Below are 26,051 nucleotides of genomic sequence, written 5' to 3'. Positions count from 1 at the left end.
GGAGGTGTGAGACTCTAGTTCGCTCCCCGCGGCTGCTAATTAGCGGGCGGCCGAATCTCTGGCCCGGTTCGGGCCGAGGTTCGGGCCGAGGTTCGGGCCGCCGCGCCGGGACACATTAGGCGGGGTTTGACGGTCAGCGGGGCCAGGCGACCTTTGACCCCCCCGTCGCTGAGGGTGCTGCAGGGGGCGGTTCTGGGGCCACAATGGCTCTTTGTTGGTCCAAATGAGCTGGAAGTTGAAAACGAGCTTCAGTACCGGACAGCTCGCCGCCTGGCCCGGTCCAGTCTGAGTCCAGCTCGGAGCTCCGGACGGACCGCCGCGGGTTCCGCTGCAGGTTCGGGAAAAGCGGCAGCAAAGGGGCTTTACTTTCTCTGGAACTGGACCGAATTCCCTCCAACTTTTGGACCGGGACACGGAGACCGACACCGACACGGCGCGGCGGCTTGTGACCGTCCTGCGTGGACCGGAACCGCGTCTGTGTTCGGCTTGTTCGGTTCTGGTTGGACTGAGTTGGATTAATGCGCCGCTTTGATGTTTCTGCTGCATATTTTATTATTATTATTGGACATAATTTAGTTTTTATTCCAAATAAAATGTTTCAATTGTTTTGATGTCGCGGCGGTTCGGATTTAATTCGGAGCAGAAAGGAAAATGATCGGAACCGCCGCGGGTCCAGTGAGACGCGGTACATTTTTTAGTCTATTTTTGCTGCAGATTAAAATTAATTCTAGTTTAATTTTTGGTTCAGTTTATTTACACTAAAATTAATTTCGTTATTAAAATTCAAGAGATAAATTACAGATTTTTCTCCGTCATATTTAAAATATAGAAACATAATTTAGTCAGAAAATTCTGACATTATTATTTTATCGTAACATTTTACAGCAGAAAATTTCTAATAATTGAAGTTTTAATTCCTATAAACCGGAAGATGTTGGAAATTCTGGATTTTCTGTTTTAGTTTAATTTAATTATCTGATTTAAATGAATCTGAAAACTTTGCAATAAACTTCAATTATTTAAAAAAAATGTTTGTTTTTAAAATAAACACAAAAAAAAATCCATTTTAATTTCTGATGAGAGGATTTATTTCCTCTGGACCTGCTGACCCGCTGCCGGCCCGTTTGGACCCGTCAGCAGCCGAACCGCCGCAGCTCAGATGAACGGCTGCAAGAGCAGAACCGACCAGAACCCGACCCGACGAGGAGGTTCTGCAGCAGGAGTCTGGTTGTCTTCATTGGGTTCTGGTTCTGCTTGACAGACGGAACCAGAACCTTAAAGGAAAAGTTGGTGATATTTTCTGAATTTTCTCTCGGACTGAAATTAATAATGTTTCAGTTTTAGCCTAAAAACAATCAATAAATTATAACATCGGCTGATTCTGACCCGGTTCTGGTTCTGGTCCTGGTTCTGTAGGGTTAACAGTGTCTCTGTGTCCGGGCCGGGTTCTGGTTCTGGTTCTGATTTGGGCCGGGTCTGCAGCAGCCAGAGATGATTACAGGAGGAAATTGGAGGATTAGAGTTTGTCTGCTTGAACTTCCTGGACTCCCCCCACCCCCCCCCCGTCTGGACACCGTGACATCACGCTGACATCACGTTGTCCCGGTAACCGGAGGCGAAGCCTCCATCTCCTAGAGAAGAAGAAGTTTGAGTGATTTATCGTCTGCTGTGGTGAAGACGAGCAGAGAGAACTTCACCTAAAGCTCAACGTCCTGTCCACTAAATGTCCTGTCCACTAAATGTCCTGTCCACTCTGTGTCCTGTTCACTCTGTGTCCTGTCCACTCTGCGTCCTGTCCACTCTGCGTCTTGTCCACTCTGCGTCCTGTCCACTCTGCGTCCTGTCCACTCTGCGTCTTGTCCACTCTGCGTCCTGTCCACTCTGTGTCCTGTCCACTCTGCGTCCTGTCCACTCTGTGTCCTGTCCACTCTGCGTCCTGTCCACTCTGTGTCTTGTCCACTCTGCGTCCTGTCCACTCTGTGTCCTGTCCACTCTGCGTCCTGTCCACTCTGTGTCCTGTCCACTCTGTGTCCTGTCCACTCTGCGTCCTGTCCACTCTGCGTCCTGTCCACTCTGTGTCCTGTCCACTCTGCGTCCTGTCCACTCTGTGTCCTGTCCACTCTGTGTCCTGTCCACTCTGCGTCCTGTCCACTCTGCGTCCTGTCCACTCTGTGTCCTGTCCACTCTGCGTCCTGTCCACTCTGTGTCTTGTCCACTCTGCGTCCCTCTCGTCTCTCACCAGGATAATAAACTTTGTAGCTTCTTGTCCTGAACAGATTAAAACTCGGCCTAGTCAAAGTTTCCTGCTCAGCAACTCAAATGTGGAAACTGAAAAAATAAAGTAAAACTTTCTGATCGACTTTCTCCTCTGAGATCAGAACCGATGACGTCGTCCAGTTTGGACCTCCTCAGCTCAGAACCATCTGAACAGAACCGGGTCTCAGAAAGCCTCCGATTTTTCCCGACCCAGTTTCTGTTCTGATCCATGTACCAGATTTTCCTCCAGAACCTTCAGCTCAGATGGCGGTTCTGACCCGGTTGGATCCAGCTGCCTCTGGTTCTGCCGTACTGATCGACCCAGAGAGGATGGGTTCTAGTTCCAGGACAGCTTCAGTGTTTTAGCTCCTGAAACACGGACCGAACCCGACCGGACCGGGTCCTCTGGTTTCTGGTTCTGGTTCCTCCCTCGGTCTGGTCCGGATGGATCCGCCTCAGCTGCTCCGGTTCTCTGGGCTTCTGGGTCGAGTTTCAACTCTAATCCGGACCAGAACCGACCCGCCTCACTCTGAGGTCCAGTTCGCTCCAGGCTCCAATATCCGGTCCGGTTCTGCAGTTCGAGCCCAGATAACAATAATCACTGTTATGATTATTGTTATTATTGTTACTAAAGTAATTATAATCCTTTAATAAACCAGACTTAGTAAAACATTTAGTCTAATAGCTAAAAGTTTCTTTACAACATAAATTGAGTCAAAATTCTTCATATTTTATTTAAATGAGTTTTTAGATTTGAGCCTTAAAAATGAAAAGATGATTAGAACAGAAATATGAGTTTGATGAAGTTTCTGATGTGAACTTATATTTTTACAGAACCAACTGGTTTTGACAGGATTATTGTCTCAAATCGTTTTGTGTTCATAATATCAGCAGAAATCAGTTTTAATAAATTCTTTTCACCTCATTAACATATTTAAATTAAGCAACTTGATCTCATTTATGTAGATTTAGCAGCAGGGGAACCGGCCGGCCCACGGTTCTGAGGCCCGGCAGGTTCTGGTTCTGGATGTGATGAAGAGCAGACTCCTCCTCCTCCTCCTCAGAGGTTCTCTGGACTGGTCCGTTCCAGTCAGGGAAAGAAGGACCGGTTCTGGTTCTGGACCTTCTGACTCTGACCTGACTGCGGTTCTTCAGCAGAACCATCATAGTCCTGGTACCAGAACCTCCGTGTCTCCTGTGGTTCTGGACGTTTGTGGGTTTGGACCAGTGTGGAACCATTAGTTATCACTCTGAAATGACCTCTGATGACCTTTGGATTCTTTCAGCTGCAGTAAAAATAAAACTCCATAAAAACAGAATAAATAAACCCTGGACGTTTCGGTGGTCAGGTCTAACTGACCCCAGGTTCCCGCTGACCAGGTTTGGATCCTGCGGTTCCAGGAACTGACGGTCTGACGGGATCTGGATGCTACTGAGCGTCATGCTAACGTTAAACATGATCAACACGGGAAACATAAAAACACCTGAGCAGAAACGTGACGACTTCATGGAAATCAGTTTTTATTTCCGTCTCCATTTTCATGCTGTAAACATTTATACCTATAATAAATATAAAAAAATCCACAATCAGCAAAATGAAAGACCTGGAGGACCAGGATGCTCCTCTGATATCAGGACCTGCAGGATGTTCCAGGACCTGCAGGATGTTCCAGGACCTACAGGATGTTCCAGGACCTGCAGGATGTTCCAGGACCTGCAGGATGTTCCAGGACCTGCAGGATGTTCCAGGACCTGCAAGAGTTCCAGGACCTGCAGGATATTCCAGGACCTGCAGGATATTCCAGGACCTGCAGGATGTTCCAGGATGTTCCAGGACCTGCAGGATGTTCCAGGACCTGCAGGATGTTCCAGGACCTGCAGGATATTCCAGGACCTGCAGGATATTCCAGGACCTGCAGGATGTTCCAGGATGTTCCAGGACCTACAGGATGTTCCAGGATATTCCAGGACCTGCAGGACCCGATTCTGCTGACTGGAGTTTCTGACCTCAGTTAGCGCTAGGCTAACGCTAGCATGTCTCCTCTCTGTTTTGATAGGACTTGTTGGTAACCAGGTCCAGCAGGTCAGCTGACTGGGGAACCGGCAGAGCAGGTCACATGACCCAGACAGGAAGTGAGGACGGATTCTCCTCACTTCCGGGTTCTGATCGGTTCTGATCCGGTCCAGGTTTTCTGGGACCAGCAGCTTGGTCATCATCATCATCATCATCATCATCATCATCATCATCAGCCAGAGGTTCTGGGTGTGAAACTGTGTGATTCTGTGTGGAGCAGCAGCCAATCAGAGGCCAGGCTGGGCATAGGGGGCGGGGCCTGTGGTGACAGGAACATGCTGGAACCAGAACCAGCGGCACCATCTGCTCCGGGCTCTGGACCGGCGCCGCGGTGCGTTCGGGTGCCAGCCGCCGCGTCAGTCTTCAGGCTGTTTGCTCCGTCGGCACCGCTGGGCTCCTGCCAGGCAGCCGTCAGGGTTCTGGCCCGGTACCAGCGGCGCCGATTCTCACTGTTTGCAGCTTCACGCCTCGCTGCGTCGAGGCGCCTGGGCGGATCTGTCAGGAGTCCGTTTGGGTCGGAGGGACTCCGGTTCTGGTCGGTCTATCCATGATGCCCCGGCAGAACCAGAGAACCTATACGGGCCGGTTCTGATCCAGCAGAGCAGATCCTCCCTGGTGATGGTTTCTCTCTGTTCCCATGGAAACGGTCTGCTCCTGCCGGCCCGGTTCTCTGCGGTTCTGACCGGCTCAGTGTGATCTCTGAGTGATTAACCAATCAGTAAATGGATCAGAACCTCAGCGCAGCAGCTGGCCCGATCCGATTAGCAGGGCCGCCAGATGTTGGAAGACCTGCTGGTTCTCTGGGTCACGTGATCCGGACCCGACCCATTTACAGAACCGGGCCATCCTCTGTGACCCACCTTCAGGTCAAAGGTCAACTATGAAAATGTTCTAGGATCTTCATCTCCGAGGCCTGCAGGAGGCGCCACAGAGTCCACTCCTCTCCTCCAGAACCAGAACCACCGGAACCACCAGAACCATCAGAACCACCAGAACCACCAGAACCATCAGAACCACCAGAACCACCGGAACCATCAGAACCATCGGAACCACCAGAACCATCGGAACCACCAGAACCATCGGAACCACCAGAACCATCAGAACCATTAGAACCGTCAGAGCCACCAGAACCAGAACCACTGGAACCATCAGAACCACCAGAACCATCAGAACCATCAGAACCACCAGAACCATCAGAACCATCAGAACCACCAGAACCATCAGAACCATCAGAACCACCAGAACCATCAGAACCATCGGAACCACCAGAACCATCGGAACCACCAGAACCATCGGAACCACCAGAACCATCAGAACCATTAGAACCGTCAGAGCCACCAGAACCAGAACCACTGAACCATCAGAACCACCAAACCACAGAACCATCAAACCACCAGAACCATCAGAACCACAGAACCACCAAAACCATCGGAACCACCGGAACCATCGAACCACCAGAACCATCAGAACCACCAGAACCATCAGAACCATCAGAACCACCAGAACCATCAGAACCACCAGAACCACCAAAACCACCAGAACCACCGGAACCACCAGAACCACCAGAACCATCAGAACCACCAGAACCATCGGAACCACCAGAACAATCAGAACCACCAGAACCATCAGAACCACTGGAACCATCAGAACCAGTATCTATCCCCCCAAGCTGCTCATCATCAGAGCTGCAGGTCAGCGACCCGCCAGGTCCAGTTGCAGGCGGTTCTGCTGTTGGACTGAAACCGGACCCGGCCGCTGGCGGACCTGGAATTGAAGTGGATTGGGTTTCTGAGGATGATCCTGGAGAAACCGAACCGGGTCGGTCCAGGTTGAGCCCCTGGGCTGGAGCTGCTCAGAGGGAAAGCAGAGCGGGAATTGAATCGGCAACCCGAAAGGGAAGCTGGACGGTACCGGCCCGCAGGATGATGCTGCCATGCTCAGACGGTCCTGGTCGTCCAGCTCTGCTTCTGGTTCCGTCTGATATTTAAAGGTTCTGGACCAGAACCTGACCCACAGCTGGCTGTTTCTGGCCTGCAGCCCATCTGGGTCGGAATCAGAACCTTCAACCATCAGCCCCCTGGCCCCAGCAGGAAGTGTGCATGCGGTTCTGGTTCTGGTTCTAATAAAGCGGGCCGGGCCTGGGGCTGAACTTCCTGTAGCTCTGCTTTGATTTATCTCAGATGTAAACAGAGAGCCTTCCTCTCCTCCTGGGTTTATTTGGGTTCTGGCCCGGCCCGGCCCGGCCCGGCCGGCGCTGCAACCGGATCGCTGTGGCTCGTCAAAACGTTGCAGGTCCTGCAGAACCGCAGAGCAGGAAGTTCCCTGATCGCAGGATCGTCTTCAGCAAATAAAATAAAATAAAATAAAATAAATTCCTTTCTGCTGAAACATCCTGGATAACAAGGAGCAGCTGGACACACACACACACACACACACACACACAGAGACACACACACACAGAGACACACACACACACAGAGACACACACACACACAGAGACACACACACACACACACACACAGAGACACACACACACACACACAGAGACACACACACAGACACACAAACACACACACACACACACACAGAGACACACACACACACACAGACACACACAGAGACAGAGACACACACACACACACACAGACACACACACACACAGAGACACACACACACACACACAGACACACAGAGACAGAGACACACACACACACACACACACAGAGACACACACACACACAGAGACACACACACACAGAGACACACACACACAGAGACACACACACACACACACACAGAACCAGAGAATTATTGGTCTGTTCTCATCAGAACCTGGTTCTGGTTCTGCCGACCTTCAGCTCTCCATCAGCTGTAGAACCACAGAACCGGATCTGAATTTTATCAGAATCTCACAACTACTTTTTGTCCACTCTGCGTCCTGTCCACTCTGCGTCCTGTCCACTCTGTGTCCTGTCCACTCTGCGTCCTGTCCACTCTGCGTCTTGTCCACTCTGCGTCCTGTCCACTCTGCGTCCTGTCCACTCTGCGTCTTGTCCACTCTGCGTCCTGTCCACTCTGTGTCCTGTCCACTCTGCGTCCTGTCCACTCTGTGTCCTGTCCACTCTGCGTCCTGTCCACTCTGCGTCCTGTCCACTCTGCGTCCTGTCCACTCTGCGTCCTGTCCACTCTGCGTCCTGTCCACTCTGTGTCCTGTCCACTCTGCGTCCTGTCCACTCTGTGTCCTGTCCACTCTGCGTCCTGTCCACTCTGCGTCCTGTCCACTCTGTGTCTTGTCCACTCTGCGTCCCTCTCGTCTCTCACCAGGATAATAAACTTTGTAGCTTCTTGTCCTGAACAGATTAAAACTCGGCCTAGTCAAAGTTTCCTGCTCAGCAACTCAAATGTGGAAACTGAAAAAATAAAGTAAAACTTTCTGATCGACTTTCTCCTCTGAGATCAGAACCGATGACGTCGTCCAGTTTGGACCTCCTCAGCTCAGAACCATCTGAACAGAACCGGGTCTCAGAAAGCCTCCGATTTTTCCCGACCCAGTTTCTGTTCTGATCCATGTACCAGATTTTCCTCCAGAACCTTCAGCTCAGATGGCGGTTCTGACCCGGTTGGATCCAGCTGCCTCTGGTTCTGCCGTACTGATCGACCCAGAGAGGATGGGTTCTAGTTCCAGGACAGCTTCAGTGTTTTAGCTCCTGAAACACGGACCGAACCCGACCGGACCGGGTCCTCTGGTTCTGGTTCTGGTTCCTCCCCTCGGTCTGGTCCGGATGGATCCGCCTCAGCTGCTCCGGTTCTCTGGGCTTCTGGGTCGAGTTTCAACTGTAATCCGGACCAGAACCGACCCGCCTCACTCTGAGGTCCAGTTCGCTCCAGGCTCCAATATCCGGTCCGGTTCTGCAGTTCGAGCCCAGATAACAATAATCACTGTTATGATTATTGTTATTATTGTTACTAAAGTAATTATAATCCTTTAATAAACCAGACTTAGTAAAACATTTAGTCTAATAAGCTAAAAGTTTCTTTACAACATAAATTGAGTCAAAATTCTTCATATTTTATTTAAATGAGTTTTTAGATTTGAGCCTTAAAAATGAAAAGATGATTAGAAACAGAAAATATGAGTTTGATGAAAGTTTCTGATGTGAACTTTATATTTTTACAGAACCAACTGGTTTTGACAGGATTATTGTCTCAAATCGTTTTGTGTTCATAAATATCAGCAGAAATCAGTTTTAATAAATTCTTTTCACCTCATTAACATATTTAAATTAAGCAACTTGATCTCATTTATGTAGATTTAGCAGCAGGGGAACCGGCCGGCCCACGGTTCTGAGGCCCGGCAGGTTCTGGTTCTGGATGTGATGAAGAGCAGACTCCTCCTCCTCCTCCTCAGAGGTTCTCTGGACTGGTCCGTTCCAGTCAGGGAAAGAAGGACCGGTTCTGGTTCTGGACCTTCTGACTCTGACCTGACTGCGGTTCTTCAGCAGAACCATCATAGTCCTGGTACCAGAACCTCCGTGTCTCCTGTGGTTCTGGACGTTTGTGGGTTTGGACCAGTGTGGAACCATTAGTTATCACTCTGAAATGACCTCTGATGACCTTTGGATTCTTTCAGCTGCAGTAAAAATAAAACTCCATAAAAACAGAAATAAATAAACCCTGGACGTTTCGGTGGTCAGGTCTAACTGACCCCAGGTTCCCGCTGACCAGGTTTGGATCCTGCGGTTCCAGGAACTGACGGTCTGACGGGATCTGGATGCTACTGAGCGTCATGCTAACGTTAAACATGATCAACACGGGAACAATAAAAACACCTGAGCAGAAACGTGACGACTTCATGGAAATCAGTTTTTATTTCCGTCTCCATTTTCATGCTGTAAACATTTTATACCTCATAATAAATATTAATAAAAATCCACAATTCAGCAAAATGAAAGACCTGGAGGACCAGGATGCTCCTCTGATATCAGGACCTGCAGGATGTTCCAGGACCTGCAGGATGTTCCAGGACCTACAGGATGTTCCAGGACCTGCAGGATGTTCCAGGACCTGCAGGATGTTCCAGGACCTGCAGGATGTTCCAGGACCTGCAAGATGTTCCAGGACCTGCAGGATGTTCCAGGACCTGCAGGATATTCCAGGACCTGCAGGATGTTCCAGGATGTTCCAGGACCTGCAGGATGTTCCAGGACCTGCAGGATGTTCCAGGACCTGCAGGATATTCCAGGACCTGCAGGATATTCCAGGACCTGCAGGATGTTCCAGGATGTTCCAGGACCTGCAGGATGTTCCAGGATATTCCAGGACCTGCAGGACCCGATTCTGCTGACTGGAGTTTCTGACCTCAGTTAGCGCTAGGCTAACGCTAGCATGTCTCCTCTCTGTTTTGATAGGACTTGTTGGTAACCAGGTCCAGCAGGTCAGCTGACTGGGGAACCGGCAGAGCAGGTCACATGACCCAGACAGGAAGTGAGGACGGATTCTCCTCACTTCCGGGTTCTGATCGGTTCTGATCCGGTCCAGGTTTTCTGGGACCAGCAGCTTGGTCATCATCATCATCATCATCATCATCATCATCATCATCATCAGCCAGAGGTTCTGGGTGTGAAACTGTGTGATTCTGTGTGGAGCAGCAGCCAATCAGAGGCCAGGCTGGGCATAGGGGGCGGGGCCTGTGGTGACAGGAACATGCTGGAACCAGAACCAGCGGCACCATCTGCTCCGGGCTCTGGACCGGCGCCGCGGTGCGTTCGGGTGCCAGCCGCCGCGTCAGTCTTCAGGCTGTTTGCTCCGTCGGCACCGCTGGGCTCCTGCCAGGCAGCCGTCAGGGTTCTGGCCCGGTACCAGCGGCGCCGATTCTCACTGTTTGCAGCTTCACGCCTCGCTGCGTCGAGGCGCCTGGGCGGATCTGTCAGGAGTCCGTTTGGGTCGGAGGGACTCCGGTTCTGGTCGGTCTGTCCATGATGCCCCGGCAGAACCAGGAGAACCTATACGGGCCGGTTCTGATCCAGCAGAGCAGATCCTCCCTGGTGATGGTTTCTCTCTGTTCCCATGGAAACGGTCTGCTCCTGCCGGCCCGGTTCTCTGCGGTTCTGACCGGCTCAGTGTGATCTCTGAGTGATTAACCAATCAGTAAATGGATCAGAACCTCAGCGCAGCAGCTGGCCTGATCCGATTAGCAGGGCCGCCAGATGTTGGAAGACCTGCTGGTTCTCTGGGTCACGTGATCCGGACCCGACCCATTTACAGAACCGGGCCATCCTCTGTGACCCACCTTCAGGTCAAAGGTCAACAATGAAAATGTTCTAGGATCTTCATCTCCGAGGCCTGCAGGAGGCGCCACAGAGTCCACTCCTCTCCTCCAGAACCAGAACCACCGGAACCACCAGAACCATCAGAACCATCGGAACCACCAGAACCATCAGAACCACCAGAACCACCGGAACCATCAGAACCATCGGAACCACCAGAACCATCGGAACCACCAGAACCATCGGAACCACCAGAACCATCAGAACCATTAGAACCGTCAGAGCCACCAGAACCAGAACCACTGGAACCATCAGAACCACCAGAACCATCAGAACCATCAGAACCACCAGAACCATCAGAACCACCAGAACCACCAAAACCATCGGAACCACCGGAACCATCGGAACCACCAGAACCATCGGAACCACCAGAACCATCGGAACCACCAGAACCATCAGAACCATCAGAACCACCAGAACCATCAGAACCACCAGAACCACCAAAACCACCAGAACCATCGGAACCACCGGAACCATCAGAACCATCGGAACCACCAGAACCATCGGAACCACCAGAACAATCAGAACCACCAGAACCATCAGAACCACTGGAACCATCAGAACCAGTATCTATCCCCCCAAGCTGCTCATCATCAGAGCTGCAGGTCAGCGACCCGCCAGGTCCAGTTGCAGGCGGTTCTGCTGTTGGACTGAAACCGGACCCGGCCGCTGGCGGACCTGGAATTGAAGTGGATTGGGTTTCTGAGGATGATCCTGGAGAAAACCGAACCGGGTCGGGTCCAGGTTGAGCCCCTGCTGGGCTGGAGCTGCTCAGAGGGAAAGCAGAGCGGGAATTGAATCGGCAACCCGAAAGGGAAGCTGGAGCGGTACCGGCCCGCAGGATGATGCTGCCATGCTCAGACGGTCCTGGTCCGTCCAGCTCTGCTTCTGGTTCCGTCTGATATTTAAAGGTTCTGGACCAGAACCTGACCCACAGCTGGCTGTTTCTGGCCTGCAGCCCATCTGGGTCGGAATCAGAACCTTCAACCATCAGCCCCCTGGCCCCAGCAGGAAGTGTGCATGCGGTTCTGGTTCTGGTTCTAATAAAGCGGGCCGGGCCTGGGGCTGAACTTCCTGTAGCTCTGCTTTGATTTATCTCAGATGTAAACAGAGAGCCTTCCTCTCCTCCTGGGTTTATTTGGGTTCTGGCCCGGCCCGGCCCGGCCCGGCCGGCGCTGCAACCGGATCGCTGTGGCTCGTCAAAACGTTGCAGGTCCTGCAGAACCGCAGAGCAGGAAGTTCCCTGATCGCAGGATCGTCTTCAGCAAATAAAATAAAATAAAATAAAATAAATTCCTTTCTGCTGAAACATCCTGGATAACAAGGAGCAGCTGGACACACACACACACACACACACACACACAGAGACACACACACACACAGAGACACACACACACACACAGAGACACACACACACACAGAGACACACACACACACACACACACACAGAGACACACACACACACACACAGAGACACACACACAGAGACACACAGAGACACACACACACACACACAGAGACACACACACACACACACAGACACACACAGAGACAGAGACACACACACACACACACACACAGAGACACACACACACACAGAGACACACACACACACAGAGACACACACACACAGAGACACACACACACAGACACACACAGAACCAGAGAATATATTGGTCTGTTCTCATCAGAACCTGGTTCTGGTTCTGCCGACCTTCAGCTCTCCATCAGCTGTAGAACCACAGAACCGGATCTGAATTTTATCAGAATCTCACAACTACTTTATCAGAACCCTTTTGATGTTTTCCACCAGAACCGGCGATCCAGCTTGAAGGTTCTATTGTTCTATTGACCCGGAACCAAATATTGGGCCAAAGTTCAGGGGAACTGAGGAAATTATACTAAATAAATGTATTTTGTTAGCATTTAGTGGTAGATTTATTTAACTTTCACAATGAATTAAAATGATAGTGCTGCTCTTTTAGCTGCTGCATGGAGACAGGATCAGACTTTCCATCTGCTGGATCTGCAGCCTGGATCTCTGGAGACACAAGTGGCTCTTTGACTCACGTCATATATCAAATATTGTTTATTATTTTTGTTTTTAAAGTGCCCCATAAAAACGCGCTGACTATCCTGGCCCTGTGGTTAAATTGGTCTAGAACCAGCCTCCAAACCTGGAGGCTAAATATTCCTGTAAATATTTTGGTAATATTCTTTAACATCCCAGAATTTTCACGTGACTTTTATATTTTTGGCTGTCTGAGGACATTTTGAATATTAAATCATGTGTTATGATCAATTTCTCATTACTTGAGTAGATTTTTACCAGATGCTTTTTACACCTGTTTAATTAAATCTGCTTCAGTAGAAACATGAGACTCTGATTGGACAACAGGTTTTGGTTCTAGGCCACCTCTACTAACGAATCCTCTATGGATCCCTTTAACTAAAACAGCCATGAAATACCGTCAGTCCCTGCAGCGGCCGTCCCACCGTGAGACCCATGACACACACACACACACACACACACACACACACACACACACACACACACACACACACACACACACACACACACACACACACACACACACCGTGTCTATTGGAGATCTGACATGAGCGTCAGGCGACATGCCGTGGTGGGGCGTCCCTTATTTTGATTTCTGAAAGGTGGCAGCTATAGCTGGGCCGGGTCGTTGACTCGGTTCTGAGTCGGTTCTGACTCGGTTCTGACCCTGTTCCTCCATCCTGGATGGAGCTCCTTTGCCTTCCATCCTCCATATAAGCTGCAGACAACCGGATCGACTTCAGCAGAACCGGGTCTCTGCTGACAGCAACTATATTGTTTGTCATGTTTTCCCGGTGCCGGGTTGGTTCGTGGTGGGCCGGTACCGGACCCTCGAAGAAGGATCATATGTGATCCTGATTAGTGAGGATGAAACCGACCAGAGCCGGTACCAGTCTGCCAGCAGCAGCCGTACCCGCAGACATTCCAGAGGTCGGGTTCTGAGGTTCTATAGTGTAGGCGGACCGGATGCCAGTCCCTTCAGAACAAAAGCATCTGTGCTCTGATACCAGGAGTTCTGGTTCTGCTGACCAGAAGTCCTTCATCATAATCAGCTGATTATGATGGAAGTCCTTCCTGCAGTTCCCAGCGGCGGCCAGCAGAGGGAGGCATTCCTCCATGCTTCCTCCTCTCTGCTGGTCCGATTCAGGTTCTGGTTCTGGACGGGTAGCCTGCAAAAAAGTCCAATGTTCCACTTTAAACAGGATTCAGATTTTTACATGTTCAATCAATCAAACTTTATTTGTTCAGCAAATTTCAGCAACAGAGCTTTACATCATAAAAACACAGAAACAACGGAAGCGTCACGTTCTGCTGCCAATACACATCAGATTATTGATCAATGAAGCACTGATTCATGTTTCATTGATTATGTTTCTAAAGCAGCTCCAACCAGCTGGTTTAGCCTTAAAGGAACTCAGTGTTTCAGCTGTTTTGCAGTTTTCTGGAAGTTTGTTCCAGATCTATGGCATATAGAAGCTGAATGCTAATTCTCCATATTTGGTTCTGGTTCTGGCTCTAGATGAAGAGCAGAACCAGAAAAATGAGAGGGCTGAAGGTGATTAAAAAGTATATATCTTTATTGTTTTTATGATTTTGTATTTGTTTTTATCAAATCTAATATTTTTATTACTGTTTTAATTTTAATTGTATTTATGATTTCTGTTATATTTATTCTCCTTTACCATTTCTATTGTAATATTTTATTATGTTTTTATTGTCTTACTTTAGTTCATTTTATTTTTATTATTTCTATTTTTATATATTATTTCTTCTTGGCTCCTGCGATTTCTGGCCAATCAAGTTTCATCTAAACGTATCAAACACGTTTCCTCTGATTGGCTGATCAGAGTCCAATCAGGAAGCAGCTCTGTGACGACTTACAAGGCGTCCAAAGGGCTTCTGATTGGTCACATGACTAATCAGAGCAGCAGCCTGACTGGCTGTTGTCCTGACCCACCTGTCTCCATCTGCAGGTGTGTGTGTGTGTGTGTGTGTGTGTGTGTGTGTGTGTGTGTGTGTGTGTGTGTGTGTGTGTGTGTGTGTGTGTCTGTGTGTCTCCAGCTGTGTGTGCAGGTCTGTTTGTCTGAGAACATCTGGCTGCTCTCCTGTTGTTTTGCTCTGTGTTTGGAGGCAGATTGAGCATCTGGGTGTGTGTGTGTGTGTGTGTGTGTCTGAACCAGGTTTTTGTAACCCTGTGGGGACTTATCTCTGTCGACAATGTGGGGCTGTGGGGACCTCTGCTCCTAGGGGGACATTTGGTCCCCATGAGGGAAATGCTGTTTTTGGGTTAGAGGTCAGGCTGTAGAATATGAATGGATGTCAATGTGAAGATCCCACAAAACACAAAAACACGACTGCCTGTTTCTGTGGGTGTTAAGCTCCTTCTGCTCCAACATAAACTTTTTTCTCTCTTCAACTTCCTGACAGAAACCTTATGGGTCGCCTGTTTGGGTCGGGGTGAGAAGCTGAACTTGAACCAATCGGATCACTAAACAGGAAGGATGAGTGGATCGGATCAGAACCTCAGAACAGTGCGGTGTGGATCCCTGACTGGTTTAACTGTTTTGTTTTTTTTTTGTCAAAGATGGGGGGGGGGGCGGGTTGCTGCCTTGCTTCTCGCCTGCAGGCTCCTTCTCTGAGCTGCAGAGCTGGGCTGGTTCTGGAGGAGCCGGGATGTGCGTGGGCAGGAGGGTGTGTGTGAGTGTGTGTGTGTGAGAGGCAGAAAGCAGAATAGATGAATGTAAGGAGGCTGACCTTTGACCCCTTGCTGCCTTCCCTTCAGCGCTCCGCAGATATTTTGGTTCTGTGGAAGAATCTGAGTTTTTTTCCTCGAATGGTTTCTGTGGTGGTTCTGCTGGGACCGGGCCGACTGCTTCAGAACCACCAACCATCAGAATCCGCTGACCTGGATCAGGAGCCGTCAGAACCTTTTCCAAGTCGGAAGGACAGTTCTAGCACCAGAGGTCTGTTGTAAACTGGACCGGTTCTGGACTTAAATGAGATGGTTCTGGTTCTTATGTTGCTGCGCTCAGTAATCCTGCATGTGTGTGTACTAAACAAGTACACACACACACACACACACATACACACACATAAAATAATTTAGTGTGTCTCTGAAAGCCACTGGCCTTATGGGGCCCAAAGCCCAGTTCTGGTGCAGTGGACCCCTTGTTGAGTGTCAGAGGTCAGGGGTGAGGTGTGTATCAAGTTCTGGTTCTGGTTGGGTTCGTTTAAGTGTCTGGTTCAGGCATAAGGTCCTGATATGAGGAGAAATTAGTGACTCCATTAAAATAGTTTATGCAGTTAATCAACCTTTTCATCTGTTCAACCACCAAACTGGAGCAAAGTTAATCTTTCCAGAGTTTTTCTGATCAACCATTGAGATTCTTTAGCAGCTAACAGCAGCATTAGCTGCTACATGCTTAACATTCAACTGCTATTTTAGGCTAGCTTAGCATCTGATAGGCTAACTCTTTTTAGCACAACTTGAACACAATCGTATTTTCCAGCATCAAATCGTTTAGAAGCAGAAATTATCCGAGAAAACCAGCTTCATTGCTGCTGTTCGCGGATGTAGCTGTGCGTCAAATTCACCGACCTACCAGAAACAGGAACACACAAGTTTCTAACAGAACTCTTTACACAATAAAAAACTAGCAATTGTGTTAAAATATTTAATGCTTTAAATCCTAAATTAATTATCAAATGAATGTGTTAAAATCCCGCCATTAGTAGAAATGTGGTGGATTTGCTGCAGATGGTCTGTCATGGTTCTGATGAAGTTCTGATGTTTTTGTGGATCTGATCGGGTTTTGTTTCTGGTTCTGATCGGGTTCTGTTGTTTTCCTGAGATCGGATCAATAATTCAGGAAGCTGCTTTCCTCCCGGCTCCTTCTGGCTCTCAGGGTTTTGGCATCTTGCCGGCTTTCTGGAGACAGATGGTGAAACGGCTGGGAATCAAACACCGACTGTCCTCCTCTTCCTCCTCCTCCTCCTCTTCCTCCTCTGCATGACAGACAAACGGATGAAACCTGGAGACGGATCCTCTGCTGCCAGATCAGAGTCAGGAGATGTTTCAGTTCTGGTTCTGGTCCAGGCCATCCTCCCCACCGCCTTCCCAACCTTCACCGTCTCTATGGCAACGATGTTTTGGGTTTCAGCTCCTCTTCCTCCAGGCGATTTTGTTGGGAGTCACGCGGGCCTGGTTCTGTTGAAAGAACCGGTCTGGACCCTTGTTAAGTCCTGATGAAGGTTCTGGTTCTGGAATGGTTCTGTTTCAGTTCTGGTTCTGGTTGTGTTCTCAGGCTGCAGTAGCTCCCCTCCGCCTGCAGATGGCGCCCCAGGCTGCCGTTCATCACTGCTGCCACCTCCAGCTCAGGTTTTCCTGCTGAACGTTCCCTGGTTGCTCCAGGGCCGGATCTACAGGGGGCTACTGGTGGGGGGATCTGCCCTCTCTGCCCCCCGGCAGGAGAGCTCAGTTATCCTACTCATGTTTTATGTCCTTAAAAATAACCAAATCTGTCTAGTTGTAGTGATGATCTTTGACCCCTGGCCTGGCTCCGCCCCCTTACCGTTAAGCACTCAGGTTGTTCTCTGTAACAGAAGCGCCTGCTGAAGTTGATGGACCGTTTCAGTTTGATACGTCCAACTAAGAGTCACGTTTGGTTTGTTAGCCATTAACATATTTCGTTAGTAAGATTTTCTAACAATAAACTCAAGAACAGTTTATGAAAAGCTAAAATATAAGAAATGTTTCCGACTCCAGCTGTTCCTCACGTACTGATGTAGCACTGAAGCTAGCAACAGTTTGAAAAGATGGAAGACTATTATCATTATTGTTATTATCATTATTACAGTTATGCCTGCTGCTGACTATCAGAGTAGTTGATTTACTACAACGACCTGACAGTGAAAAGTTTACAATAAATATTTTTTGATATTACTTAACATAAGCCTAAAAATGTAAATACAGTAAGATAAGTTATTATTTTTCAAGTAGTATTACTGTTTACCCATCTGTAAACTGTAACACTGTTCCAGTTTTTCTGGTTTTATTCAGAAATATCGATAACTACCTGACTTCGTCTGCTCTGGGATCGATTGGTAGTACCTCCATCCTCCACCAGGGGGCTCAGGCCGAACCCAGAGGAACCTGCAGCAGGAACCGGTTCTACTCAGCACTATGGACCTGAACCAAGACGGGATCTGCTGCTTCTGGTTCTGTTTGTTCAGGTTCTGGTTAGGAATCGGGTCAAGCTCTGAGGATTCACCGGGCCTTCAGCTCACTGAGTTCTGATTGGTTCTGATCACCTGAAGGTTCTGTCCAATCAGAGCAAAGCTGAGCTGCTGAGGTGTATTTATTTGGACCAGTCAGAACACAGAGTGTTGTCTGGTGCTGGTTCCTCAGAACCCGCAGGCTGCTTTGGATCAGAACCAGTGGAGGCGGTTCTTGATCCAAAGCACAGTCTGGTTCTGGTTCTGGACTGTTGAAGGTTCCGATTCTGATGGCCCACATGGTTCTGTCCAGATGGGTTCTAATGTCAGCATCTGTGTTTCTGCAGCTACCGGGTTCAGTCCAGTTGGGCAGGACCTTCATGGTCCATTTGAGGTTCTGATAAAAATGTGGGTTGAGTCGTTCATCTTCTAACCTGGACAGCTGAGGAACAAGCTCCGCCCCCCAAAAAACCTGATGGTGCTGAGCCCATCATCATCATCATCATCATTATGATGATGATGAAGAAGAAGTTTGGTGACTTCTGTAACTTCTTCTGCGGTTCTGAGTTCGACCCGGTTCTCCTCCGGTTTTCCACCTTCTGTTCCTCTTTGCTCCTAAAGGAGGGGGGAGGGCACTAGTGGCGCTCTCGTGCAAGCGCGCGCGCGCACCCAGCAGCAGTATACTTGTGAAAGTGCGCGCGGAGGATCGATGCTGTTATTTGTGATCGATCAGCGGCGCGTGTGATCAGTCTGTGGCCGCACACGGAGCGACGCAGTCCGGCGGAGGAGCAGCGGAGGAGTCGGTGTTCGGAGCTGGAGGAGTTCGGGACAGTCTCTCGTCTCCCGGGTCGTCCCACCGCCTCTCCCCGCTCCCGGCAGCGCTTGTCCCGGGAAGGACTCCGTTGCTGCACCGCTCTCTTTCTCCTGAGCGCAGGGGAACCGCACGCCGGCCGCGGCGCACCGCAGAGCGGTCAGGGATGCCGGCGGGGGCCGCTCCTGGACGCAGTTCTTGGGTTCTGTGAAATGCAGTTCGGGACCGGTTTGGATCTTTGTTCCGTCCGTCTGAACCTCCTGAGGTCCTCGCTGCTGCTCTGACTGGACTTGTGCGGTGTCGCCGGAGATGTGGTTGGATTGTGGGCGGAAAGTTGTGCGCTCCCCGGCGGAGGGCCTCCACAGGTCCGGACCGTGACCCGAGGCGGGTCCGAAGTTCAGCTCTGCCCGGAAATGTGAAGCGAAGCGGGCAGAAGGAGGGCTCCGCTTCCCCCTCACTCACTCTCACACACACTTTCTTTTTTGCTCTTCACACACACAGACCAACACACACTGGAGTCACAGTAACACCCCCCACACACACACACACACGGTCGCACACACCTTCCAGAGCTCGGAGCCCGGCGGACAGATATGTATTCTCCGCTATGTCTGACCCAGGTGAGTCCCGTCACCTCCGGCCTTCTGCCGCCGGAGCGCCAAACTTCCTCCACAGCCTGGTCTCCATTTACCGGGTCTGGCAGCGATGTTGGTTCGGTTCGGCCCGGTGGCGTCCGACGCCGTTACCCGGGAGGCTCTCTCAGGCTCCGGGCTGTAATTGGACGGAGACAGGTCTGATCGGAACCAGAATTTGGACTCCGAACCCGGCGGGTTTTTCCTCTTTTCTTGGCTCTTAAACTTTGCAGCTGTGCCGCGCAGGAAGCGGGAGAAGCGGCCGGTTTTCCGGTCCTGATTCCGGCCGTGTTTCGGTCACCTGTGGGCGTCTGAGCAGGAAGCCCGGTTTTCTTCATGAAGCCTGCCTTCCTGCAGCTGTTCGGGTCGGAACCGAACCTGCGGCCTGCAGCAGAACTCCAGGAACTGGAGGTGATCCCGCGGACCGAACCGGATGACTCCTAGATTTAAACCTCATAAACACCTGAAGTCCTGCTGCAACCTGCAGGGTTGCATTCAGGGTCAGAGGTTAAAATCGGCATTTAGAGTCTCCCTTCGTGTTTCTGAGGGAAACGGGGACAGCCAGGATTAAATCCTCACAACAAATTGGGCTGATTTTATTTTTATTCCTGCATCAGACACAAATATTTAAATTGATCCGTTTCTGTGAAATCCTTTTTAATCTGAGCAAAGGCTTTAATAAATTACATTTAGATTAAATCCCAGAGCTGAATAATTACTGGCTGTGCTGCTAAATCTGAAGGGATGAGATTTATTGATAATTCAGGAACATTTGAATGGAATCTGCTGTTTTCTCCGCAGAACCTTTTGTTGCTCTGATCCGCTGATGTTCCTGCAGGAACTAAATCTGGAGCTTCGCTGTTTGAAGTTGGTCTGAAGCTGCAGCAGCGAACGGGAGCGCTAATCAGATTATCAGCCTGTTAAACCAATAATCAGCAGCCTGACTGACTGGCTGCTGGTTCTAATCCCGCTCAGCTGCCGTCAAACACTTGATTCACTCTTTGATTTTAACTGCTGCAAAGTTTAGAAGAGAAAAAAAAACAGATTTTCTCCAAATGTTGAAATTGTTGAAATTGTTAATTGTAAATAATCGGGCCTTTCTTTTTTCTTTTTTTTAAGTTTTTCTGAGATGACGTCAGCGGTTTCTGCCCTGCCACCAGGGGGCATCTTTTGCGATATCTCCTGTTAAATTCGATAAATTTCTGAACAATATTTGTTCATTTAATTCTGTTATTTGTGGAAATTATTAAGCAATAAACAGAGCAGAAATATAAATAGAATTACTGAATTCAAGAGGTTTAATTTTGTTAAACATTTTAAATATTTAGGGTTTTTTACACCAGTTGTTTTAATGTTTTTGTGTCTGTGATTTTATTTAACACAGAAAACAAAATGGAATAAAATAAAAATATGTATCTTTTCATTCAGGCGCAGCAGCATAGAAGAAAAATGATTAAAAATAAAAACAAAATCAAGAATAATTTCTGGTGCAGTAAAGAAAAGATGATGAGTTTAAATCCAGGAGGTTCTGCTGCTGGTTCTGGTTCTGCTGCTGGTTCTGGTTCTGGTTCTGGTTCTGCAGTGGGAATAAAATCTAAACCTGCAGATTTTAATCCCTGATTGGATTTCAGTTTTGGATCGTTGTTCTGGAGGCCCGGTCTGCTCAGCCGCCGGATGACCTGGAGGTCCAGCGGGCCTCTGCCCCCCTGGCTCCCCCTGCTGACCCCCTGCTGACCCCTGCTGACCCCCGGTGCTCTGATCCCCTCGGTGTGAGAGGCAGCGCAGTGCCGGGAGTAGATTGGTGTTTCTGCTCCTCCACATGCCGACTGCCAACTGGGCCGGTTGTTCCTGTTTTCACGGTGCCGACAGGGAGCATAGAAACCTGCCTGGGCCCCCAGCGGCCCCCCAGCCCCCAGCGGCCCCCAAGCCCCCCCACGGCCCCCAGCGGCCCCCCCACAGCCCCCAGCCCCCCCAGTGGCCCCCAGCCCCCCCGCGGCCCCCAGCCCCCCCGGGGCCCCCCAGCCCTCCACCGGCCCTGGAAGATGAAGGAAGAACCGCCTTTGGTTTCCAGCTGTTTGATCAGAATTCCCAAATTTAATTCCCAGGACCAGCGTCCGGGCCGGAGGAGCCGGAGTGGGATTTTAGGACCTGGATAACAGGAAAGATCTGCCGGGATCAGAATCTGTGAAAAGTATTTAAAATTTCACACACAAAAATTCCAGTTTTCTCACAGATTTTTTCCCCCATATTTTTGAGGGGATTTAAAAAAATATTTCCTTCTTCTGAAGATTTGATCGGAAGCAGTGAATGTTAAAAAATAATTAGACATTTTTTAATAAATTCCTGAATTGTGGAATAATTTTCCTGTTTCCCTTCAGTTGATTTTCCTGAAGCTGTAATTTTATTTCCTTTCCTGGAGCAGAATGACTGAATTATCTGAAAGGAAAGGCGTCCGTGAGGAAATGTACAATTTTCCAGAAATGGCAGCTTCTTCCCAGAGTTTCCTGCAAACATTTGGGAAAACGTTCCTGAGGATGTTGGGATCATCTCCCCCGCTAGCAGGAAAAGCAGCTTTTGAGGCCGGACCGAGACTCGTTAAGTGGGATTTGGTTTGCGGCAGACAGACGGAGTGTCAACAGAGCAGGTCAGGAATGTGAGAATGCGGCGTCGGAGCCCAGCTCATCTCGGCAGCCCCCGGACTCTAATGCCGAGCGGCAGCGCCGACGTTCCGGGCCGTCCGGCGCTCAGAGAGAAGCCGCTGAGCTGCTGGAGGCTCTTTTGGAGACAGACCCGTTCTCCTGGAGTGGATCCAAGAAGGAACAAAGATCCGTATTCAGACCCAGAGCGGGGGGGCGCAGCTCTGCAGCTGGCGCTCCAACGCAGAGCTGCAGCACTCACTCTCAACATCCGGCCTTTGTTTCTGGAAATCTGACCTGATCCTGGAGCAGAACCTGCAAAACAGACTCCTGGTTCTGAAGGAAACCGTTTGGGTTCCTGGTTCTGCAGAGAGACGGAATTCATCAGAAATCTGAAATACATTTCTAGAAATCTGAGGCCCGTCCAGCCCAGTGTGTGGCATCCTGGGTCTTCAGCATCCTGGGGCCCTGGATGCCATCTGGGGCCCAGTCTCTGGGGCCCAGACGGCATTGTGGGACCAATACGGTGTTGTGGGGCCTCTCTGCCATTCTGGGGCCCAGATGGCATTGTGGGACCAATACGGTGTTGTGGGGCCTCTCTGTCATTCTGGGGCCCAGACGGCATCCAGGCTGAATCTGTTCTGTTGTTTAACAACTGGATGGATGGACGGTTGGTTGCTGTCTCCACCCGGCCAATCAGAGGTCAGCGTTGCTGCAGCCAATGGCAGCAGCCGGCCATGTCTCTGTCTGTCTCACCGTGTCTCTGTCTGTCTCACCGTGTCTCTGTATGTCTCACCGTGTCTCTGTATGTCTCACCGTGTCTCTGTATGTCTCACCGTGTCTCTGTCTGTCTCACCGTGTATCTGTATGTCTCACCATGTCTCTGTCTGTCTCTCCATGTCTCTGTCTGTCTCACCGTGTCTCTGTATGTCTCTCCATGTCTCTGTCTGTCTCTCCATGTCTCTGTCTGTCTCACCGTGTCTCTGTCTGTCTCTCCATGTCTCTGTCTGTCTCTCCATGTCTCTGTCTGTCTCACCGTGTCTCTGTATGTCTCACCGTGTCTCTGTATGTCTCTCCATGTCTCACCGTGTCTCTGCTTGTCTCTGTCCGTCCCCAGGATGAGTTCCATCCGTTCATCGAGGCGCTACTCCCCCACGTCCGGGCCTTCGCCTACACCTGGTTCAACCTGCAGGCGCGCAAGAGGAAGTACTTCAAGAAGCACGAGAAGCGCATGTCCAAGGAGGAGGAGCGCGCGGTGAAGGATGAGCTGCTGGGCGAGAAGCCCGAGGTCAAGCAGAAGTGGGCGTCCCGCCTGCTGGCCAAGCTGCGCAAGGACATCCGGCCCGAGTTCCGGGAGGACTTCGTGCTGACGGTGACGGGCAAGAAGGCGCCGTGCTGCGTGCTGTCCAACCCGGACCAGAAGGGCAAGATGCGGCGCATCGACTGCCTGCGGCAGGCCGACAAGGTGTGGCGCCTGGACCTGGTGATGGTCATCCTGTTCAAGGGAATCCCGCTGGAGAGCACGGACGGCGAGCGGCTCGTCAAGGCGCCGCAGTGCGCCAACCCCGGCCTCTGCGTCCAGCCGCACCACATCGGCGTCTCCGTCAAGGAGCTCGACCTCTACCTGGCCTACTTCGTGCACTCAGGTGGGTCCCTGCTGCTGGAGGTTCTGATGGTGGGCCGGTTCCTGGTTCTGATGGGTCCAGATCCCTGGTTCTGATGGTGAGATCCGGTTCAGCGGTTCTACATTTTCAGACCATTTGTCTGCTGCAGAAACAGGAAGTGACAGATGCAGCTTTTCATATTAAAACGCTCTGGCAGAAAAAGGCTAGGGGTCAAAGGTCATCCTCTCACCCTGGCAGCCTCTGTAGAGACACAATGAGAGGTCAGAGGTCAGCATGTAGGGGGCCTGACCCTCCTCCACCCATCTGTCTCACTGTGTTCATCCGCTGCTGAAAGTAGTTCCTGATTGGACTTTTCACCTCTGATGGCTCAGCACACCTGCTGCAGGTGTGTGTGTGTGTGTGTGTTTGTAATACATTGTGGGGATCATTTTCCTGACACATACTACATTGTGGGGACTAATTGCTCCTTGTGGGGCCCGAAGCCTCGTCCCCTCAATGGGAAACACTGTTTTTGGGTCAGGGGTCAAATTTAGGACTAAGGTGTGAACTGAGTTTTGGTTATGATGAGGTTTAGGGTTAGGCTGCAGAAATGAATGGAAGTCAATGGAAAGTCCCCATAAAACGTGTGTGTGTGTGTGTGAACCAGGTTTTTATGTCCTTGTGGGGACATTTTCCTGGTCCCCATGAGGGGAAATGCTGTTTGTGGGTTAGAGCTAGTTAGTTAGGGCTAGAGAGAGAGAGAGAGAGTGTGTGTGTGTGAGCTCTGAGCTTTTAACCAGATTTGAAGCTTCGTTTCTGGATTAATTACCGAAGTCCTGACTGACCTGCAGACTCACACCTGAACTCAGCTTCACCTGCTGACGCACACACACACAGAGCAGTCCACAAAAATTAGTGTTTATTAGTGTTTACTTTAGTGTATACTGAAAAAAATATTATCCTTCCCTCCATTTTCTGTACCCTTGTCCCTCAGTGGGGTCAGGAGGAGCTGCTGCCTCTCCAGCTAATGTTCTGGACAAGAGGCGGGGTCACCTGGACAGGTGGCCAGTCTGTCACAGGGCAACACAGAGACACACAACCATGCTCACACACACACACACACACACACACACGTAGGGACAATTTAGACAGACCAGTCATTCATGTTTCTGGACTGTGGGAGGAAACCGGAGTACCTGGAGAAAACCCACCATGCACAGGGAGAACATGGAGACTCCATGCAGGAAGACCGGGAATCGAACCCAGAACCTTCTTGCTGCAAGGCAACAGCTCTACCAACTGCACCACTGTGCAGCCCAAAAAGAGATTAATGTAAGTAAAAGGATTAATTAAAATTAAATTTAATCAAATTAAACTAATGTAAAATTAAAATATTTTGTTTTTAATTAAATACTTTACAAAATAAATCATCATATTTAAGACAGAAAAATCTTAAAATACTTTCAGAAATTCATAAAAACAAAAAGAAATCAAATAAAATCAAATGAGGAACCAAAGTTATATTCCCTGTTTGTGTCCAAAATAACCTGATTCTGGTTCTGATGGACCAGAACAACCCAGAGGCTCTGTTAGTGTGTATGTGTGTGTGTGTGTGTGTGTGTGTGTGTGTGTGGGGGGTGTGTGTGTGTGTGTGTGTAGGGGTGTGTGTGTGTGTGTGTGTGCGCGCGTGCGTGCGTGTGTGTGTGTGTAGGGGTGTGTGTGGGAGTGTGTGTGTGTGTGTGTGTGTGTGTGTGTGTAGGTGTGTGTGTGTGTGTGTGTGTGCGGGGGTGTGTGTGTGTCTGGGTGTGTGTGTGTGTGTGTGTGCGTGTGTGTGTGTGTGTGTGTGTAGGGGTGTGTGTGTGTGTGTGTACTTGTATGAACTATCTAGATGACCACGTCCACAACATTTACCAATAAGTGGAGGTCATTAGTGGTAGTGAGGACATTTCTTCAGTGCCGCCAGTTCTAGTCAGGTTGTGGTTAAAGTTGCAATGAGCAACAAAAACAGTGACTAAAATGAATGGAAGTCTATTCAAAGTGCTCAGTTGCATAGAAGGACCAGGATGTGCGTCTTCAGGTCAGACCAGCCTGTAAGAACGAGAACCAGATTTATTTCGGCAACAAACGTTCGTTCCACTTTTTCTTTAACAACTCTGCTAATATTATTAATGTTTTCTTATCTTGTTATTTTTTCTATTTCTTTTCTTTTTTCATATTTTGATGAATTTTTTAACAGAACCTATTTCAGATTTTGCAGTTTTTTGCCTCTTAAACTGCCTTTTAAAAAGAACAAAAACATTTATTTATTCTGTAAACTATAAATTAAAAACTACACATTTAAATTTCTTTTTATATTAGTTTAATTTTAATAATTTCCTTTATATTGATCTTTTTGTCTTTCTGTGGGCTGTAATGTTAATTTATAAC

At 49.5% G+C, this 26,051-nt stretch overlaps 1 protein-coding gene across 3 annotated transcripts in view; it reads left to right on the top strand.

Moving 5' to 3' along the window:
• LOC103463264 (nuclear factor I/A) overlaps positions 1 to 26,051 on the top strand; it is a 46,650-nt gene that overhangs the window by 606 nt on the left and 19,993 nt on the right. Inside the window, exons 1-2 of one of the 3 annotated variants that reach the window (XM_081605842.1) lie at positions 18,554 to 19,372; positions 23,138 to 23,666. In XM_081605842.1, coding sequence (XP_081461968.1) covers positions 19,346 to 19,372; positions 23,138 to 23,666 — 556 coding nt within the window. In that variant the 5' untranslated portion in view covers positions 18,554 to 19,345. Of the gene's footprint in view, positions 1 to 18,553; positions 19,373 to 21,378; positions 23,667 to 26,051 lie in introns of those variants that run through there. The other 2 variants (XM_081605843.1, XR_014087145.1) reach the window with 2 other exon arrangements.

The sequence above is a fragment of the Poecilia reticulata genome, chromosome 4, assembly GCF_904066995.2.
Source record: "Poecilia reticulata chromosome 4, P_reticulata-male-v2, whole genome shotgun sequence".
In the NCBI taxonomy this organism is placed as follows: Eukaryota; Metazoa; Chordata; class Actinopteri; order Cyprinodontiformes; family Poeciliidae; genus Poecilia; species Poecilia reticulata.
The sequence above is the reverse complement of the archived record's forward strand: the minus strand, read 5'-3'. Positions and strand labels throughout refer to the sequence as shown.